This window comes from Panicum virgatum, chromosome 9K (genome assembly GCF_016808335.1).
Source record: "Panicum virgatum strain AP13 chromosome 9K, P.virgatum_v5, whole genome shotgun sequence".
Taxonomy (NCBI): Eukaryota; Viridiplantae; Streptophyta; class Magnoliopsida; order Poales; family Poaceae; genus Panicum; species Panicum virgatum.
The window spans coordinates 64583812-64589037 of record NC_053144.1 but is presented as its reverse complement, the minus strand read 5'-3'; the positions used below and the strand labels follow the sequence as shown (position 1 = coordinate 64589037).

Below are 5226 nucleotides of genomic sequence, written 5' to 3'. Positions count from 1 at the left end.
TACCCTAATTTAATTCAACATTTCAGCAAAGCTGCTAGATATATAGAGACCTAGACGCATGCGTAATCTACACGGTCTAGCTCTATAACTTCACGGATATGAACGTTCCAATAGACATGATGCATGGTATAGCGACGACAATTTGGACGGGTAATAATGCAGAGTACCAGGTCCAGAATCCCCGGCCCCGCGCTCCGATCTGCATTGCGAGTGCAGGACCAAAAGCCAAGTTCAAGTTCAGGTGCAGCTTTTAGAGTACCCACTTGCTCCACCAAGCCTGGAACATCTCATAAACTTCAAAGGAAACAGAATACAAAACATCTTCTTGCTCGTAAATTAAAGCTAGCCATGAATAGCTGCAGCCGCCGTGCAGGTATACTAGATGCAAGTCGTCTCAAAATTTAAAAATATAAGACTTCCCTGACAGAGAGCGTGAGAGGAAAAGATAATAGTCCATAGTAATAACCGGTTAAAAATAGGGGGAAATGAAGGATCGAGAGCGCACAAGATCAGAGAGCGTGGACATCAGTTGGTGCCTTGGTGAGCCGGACCCCGGACGTGGATCGCTGCACGCACGTCCGGTAATTCCACGCAACCCCGGGGGGCACCGCGCAAAACCGCCGCGCGCGCGTGGCTGAGAGCCGCTCACCACCCCACCAAGTGGCGCTTTTGGTGGCGTGGAGCTCCCCCGCGGCGTCACGTGGTGTCCCCCCCGCTCTCGATCGTGGTGGAACCTCCTGGAACCGCCCCCCGCCTCACGCCGTCAGGCTCGCCGTTTGCTTGTGCGGCGCAGCTTCGTCGCGGCCCACCTAGGAGCGGTCCATGGACCCCCAGGGCGCGGCACTGACTCCCACCAAAGCCGCCGAGCGCCTGGCGCCACGAGAGGCCCCTGGCCCCTGGGCGCGTAGGCGCAGCGCATGTGGTGGTGCGGTGTCGGGCGCACGGCGCGCGGCCTGTGATGGCGGGTGCGCCATGTGGCCCGGGCCGTTTGTCCTTGCATGTAAAGGGGCTTGTCCTTGCATGTAAGGGCTCAGGGCTCTTGTCCTTGCATGCAAATAATTCACAGGAGGAGCACGACACGGCGGCCTACGGTGCCTGGCTGCCTGCTGCCACCAGTGGCCAGTCCTTTGTGATTCGTAGCACGCACCGGCGTGGGCGGCGTGTTCCGATCCGTGTTTCTCTGGGCCAGTCTTTGTGATTCGTAACATCTGCTCGTACTCTGGAATTCTGGATCATGGTGGGGTTAAATTTTTTATGTTTGGGGTAAATCCTGTTCCAATGAATTCAGAAAAATATGAAAGTTGCTTCAAAATCTTCACTCCTATCGGTTCAAATTGATTGGTTACGCACTTGTGCGAACAAATTTATTAAAAATTGGCACATGCAAGCCATAGAGACCGAAGAGGCAAAGTGTTCAGCATTTCAGTTCATATAAAAGTGCAACATAAAAGAAAAAAAGATGCTCCGAGTGCAATCCAAATGTATTTCGATCGAGAGAGCTTCTGGGCTAGTTGTTGACGGCGGCCAGGAGACGAGATCCTCTGGATTCTGCTAATCTCCCTTCACAAGTCCAAACAACACAGAAGATGCGCGGATGCGATCAAACTGGAAGGGAAAAAAGTGTTGAAAAGAGCTGCTGACATGGACGGGCTGGACAGTAGCTCGCAAAATTCTCGCAAATTCGTGGTGACCGCGCCGTTGCGCGACCCCTCGCCGCGCCTTCGGGTCGTTCTGGGAGCACGCAGAGGAGGCAGAAAATCACTACCGGGCTACTGCCCCATCTCGTTCTCGTCCCATCTTTTACTTTTGTCGCTCCGCTCTTGCCTTTTCAGGCTTTCGCATTTCACGTGCTACCACTGCAGTCACGATCGTGGTAATGAAAAGCGCAGGATTCACGAATTTCTTGGATGCGATTCCACGATATGATCGATGGGGGGCTCTGTCGTCAAAATTATTGTATTTATTACTATATATAAGCACGGTCTAGAGAGTTCTTGCAGTTTTTTTTTTAATTTGAGGCCGGGTGTTATTGCCAGGTGTACCTCGTGATCTGCCCAACAAGCGTTGGCATCTGTCAGGGCCTCAAGGCAGGAGAAAGAAAAATAAGATTGTGCTTATTTACCGCGCAGAAATTTGTGACCTGGAGTATTATTAGAAAACAACTGTCATTATTAGGTGGACAAGAAGCCAAAATGTTGTGACCTACTCTCCGGTCCAAATTGTAAGCAAATCTAGATATATAAGTTTTACCATACACTTAGATAAACATTATATTTAGATACATAGTAAAAATTATGTATCTAGACTTGTCAAAATGATTTACAATTTGGAATGGAGAGAGTAATATTCTTTCATGTATTTTTTTAAAGCACGGACACATTCATGATTCAAATCTCACCAACTTTGACTACAAATTTGATAAGTAGTTTTCTTAGGGATAATTTGCCATGTGCAAGTATCACGTAGGAGAATTAAATGGTCGCAACGTTCTATCGGAGGCGGCAGCAACTCAAACTGTAAACGTTTTGTAATATTTTGTGATGGAGAAAGTATTCCCTACGCTAGTAGAGAGAGCAGAGCACAGAGCAGGTCTTGGGCCTGGAGACCGGAGGTCCGGAGCACACACATGAGATGAGAGTGCAAGCGCTTTTCACGATTTTCCTCGGCCCATTTTAAATCATGCTGAGAGGAAAGCCCAGCAAACTCGCGTCAACAAGCTCAAACTCCCTATTGTTCCCTGTTCAGATGGCAGGGAAAACGTTCCTTGCGCCAGGGCATAACTGTGAGCACCATGCTTAACACAGGGGGGTTAGTGAAAGATCTGCTGAAGGGAACGCCCGCACAGATCCTGCCCGTTCTTTCTCGATCCAGAGGCGGCAGAGTGACGGTTCCCGTTCCCGTTCCCGTCCTCTCTCTCTCTCTCGCCTTCCCATCCCACACCGCCGCCGACGAGGGATTTCTCCTTCAGTTGGTAAGTAACCCTAGCTGCTCGCACAGATCGTTCTAGGGCTCGTTTTGTCCTCGGAGGCCTCCCCTTTGCTTCGATTGGGAGCAATGATTTATCCAATTATTTCTAACCACTGTTATGTTACTCGTGGGTTTGATTGCCGCGTGGTATTCTGCTAACCTAATCTAATGCGCCATGTTTGGATCGATTAGGTTCTTCTTCAGAACAACAGCACTAATAATCTTCTTCAGAAACACTGAGTCTCTTGCTGTCTTGCATTATTTATTTACCCCTTTCTTCTGTTCTTGCATTGCCCAGCAACCTCATAATTGTTTTTGTTTTACGTTGTCTAACTAGTAACTACATAGTTATTTGGGGATTTGCTGATGCATGTTTTGTTATAAGCTAATATGAGTAATTAGAACATTATGAGTTAATTATCTTCCTTTGTTTTCAGTCCGACGGGTTAACCGTGATCCCAGAATATGATTGGAAATTGTTCTCTGAGGAGTGGAGTGCCACTCCTGGAAAAAGTATATATGCTGAAATTGCTTTTAGCAAGAACATTCAAGATAAACTGCACATGGCATCTGAAGCAATGCCAATTATGGATGGAAAGCTTGACCAGTCTCTTGATGATGCAAATGATGATTTGAGGGCCAGAGAGCCCTATCTCAAAACTGATCCTGAGGTAAGCAAACTGTTAGGTTGCACTATGGCTTGACAGCGTAAGTTGATGTTACTCTTTTATATCTGATATATTTTCACAGTAGTGGACTCTTTCTATCTGACATATTATATTTCCAGTTTCCATTTATATTATTAGTCTGTGATGTGTTGGAGACTGTATCCACCCTAGTGGATGATAAGAGGAAGTAAGCAACAAGAAAATAGTTCTTTATTTTTTTAAAAAAATAGATCTTTATTTGGATGGGACAGAAGCATGCTTATACTGGTATGCTTGGCATATTGCAGGCGAAGTAACGTGGTGCTTTCACAATCTACAAAGATATTATGGAAACAATTTTTTATGAGGTTATTTCTGTAACTACATATCTCTTTAACAGAAAAACGTTAGTATCGGCTTCGACAATCTATATAACTAAAAGATTTGGGATCTCATCTCCCAGTAGTTGAGGTTGGATCCCATCTGATAATATGGGATGTAAGAAACTGCAGATCTTGAACTTATGCATATTAATTAAACTCTTCGAATGAAATGATCTCTAGCTCTGCTGCTTCAAAAAGTTGATGCTGCTTGTAGCAAGTTTCTTGAATGTCTGGGCTTCTAGATAACCAAAGTTATGAGGAACTGAAATGCTTTATCTAATGTGTATAAAGGTTGCTTCCTATTTTTCTGCCCTTTTCAGCTCTACCTATGAATTTTCTGTGCTAGGTTTGTGTAGAATGTATTGGAGAAAGAGAGAGATGTGCATTGGTGGAGAAGGTCAATTATCGGAATGAAGACACCCATATTTATTTCATCCGTGGAAAGGAAGCACCAAAGTGTATCAAAGAAGCGTCTAAAGCTGTTCCTGTATCAGATCGTCGGACTTCAAAGCGTTCCAGGAGAACAAGCTCTGAGAATTTAGTCAGTTTGAAAGTTTCTAGTTCTACATCAGTCTATCAGTTGAATCTTTTGGGGGTATGCTATAGGTATTGAGACTACAAAATTGTTGCCAGTGCGGTCACTAATTGGTATTTGTTTAATTCCGCATGTTTGAAAGGGACTGGCAGTTTTGCTTTTCCGTCAAGATCTGCAGCATGCTTTCTTGTGACATATTATTTTTATACCCCTGCTTCTTTGGACGACGGCAAATTATTCAAATAGCTTACTTATGCTCTTGTTACATTTAGATCGTTAAGGAGAATCAGAAGCTTCACAAAGGTTATGTTGAGATTGAAGATGACTGACAAGATAGTATTTTTCATGGGGATGTTCTTTGGGTGAGATACTCTGAAATCTACGAGAACCGTGACATAGCAGGTGAAGTACCAAATATGATGTGTCTGCCAGATCATTTCTGAAAGAAAACTAAGACTGTTGAATGTTGATGGTTATAAAGTGTTTTTTTCGTTTTTTTATGTTTCAGACGAGATTTCAGAGCAGAAGGGTGATACACTACAAGCCGAGGAAGGCTTTAGAGGGACTCTATTGACATCAAGTGGCCCTGTTTAGTTCCAAAAAAAATTTCTACAGTACCCGTCACATTGAATGTTTGGACACATGTATGGAGCATTAAATATAGTTGAAAAAAATAACTAATTACACAGTCTAA

At 44.7% G+C, this 5226-nt stretch overlaps 1 protein-coding gene across 1 annotated transcript; it reads left to right on the top strand.

Annotated features, from left to right (window-relative positions):
* Positions 1-2791: 2791 nt before the first annotated feature.
* Positions 2792-5226, top strand: LOC120648235. The gene is made up of 7 exons (XM_039924969.1): positions 2792-2971; positions 3405-3638; positions 3755-3822; positions 3923-3982; positions 4344-4603; positions 4805-4934; positions 5041-5226. Exons 1-5 carry the CDS (start codon positions 2792-2794, stop codon positions 4351-4353), a joined length of 552 nt encoding a protein of 183 aa, XP_039780903.1. The 3' UTR covers positions 4354-4603; positions 4805-4934; positions 5041-5226.

What these genes read in the sequence shown, in the direction of transcription:
- LOC120648235 (XM_039924969.1), top strand. Translation starts at nt 2,792, where the DNA reads ATGCTTAACACAGGGGGGTTAGTGAAAGATCTGCTGAAGGGAACGCCC. An exon ending in AGGGATTTCTCCTTCAGTTG is followed by an intron (nt 2,972 to 3,404) that starts GTAAGTAACCCT and finishes CTTTGTTTTCAG; the next exon opens with TCCGACGGGTTAACCGTGAT. An exon ending in ATCTCAAAACTGATCCTGAG is followed by an intron (nt 3,639 to 3,754) that starts GTAAGCAAACTG and finishes TTATATTTCCAG; the next exon opens with TTTCCATTTATATTATTAGT.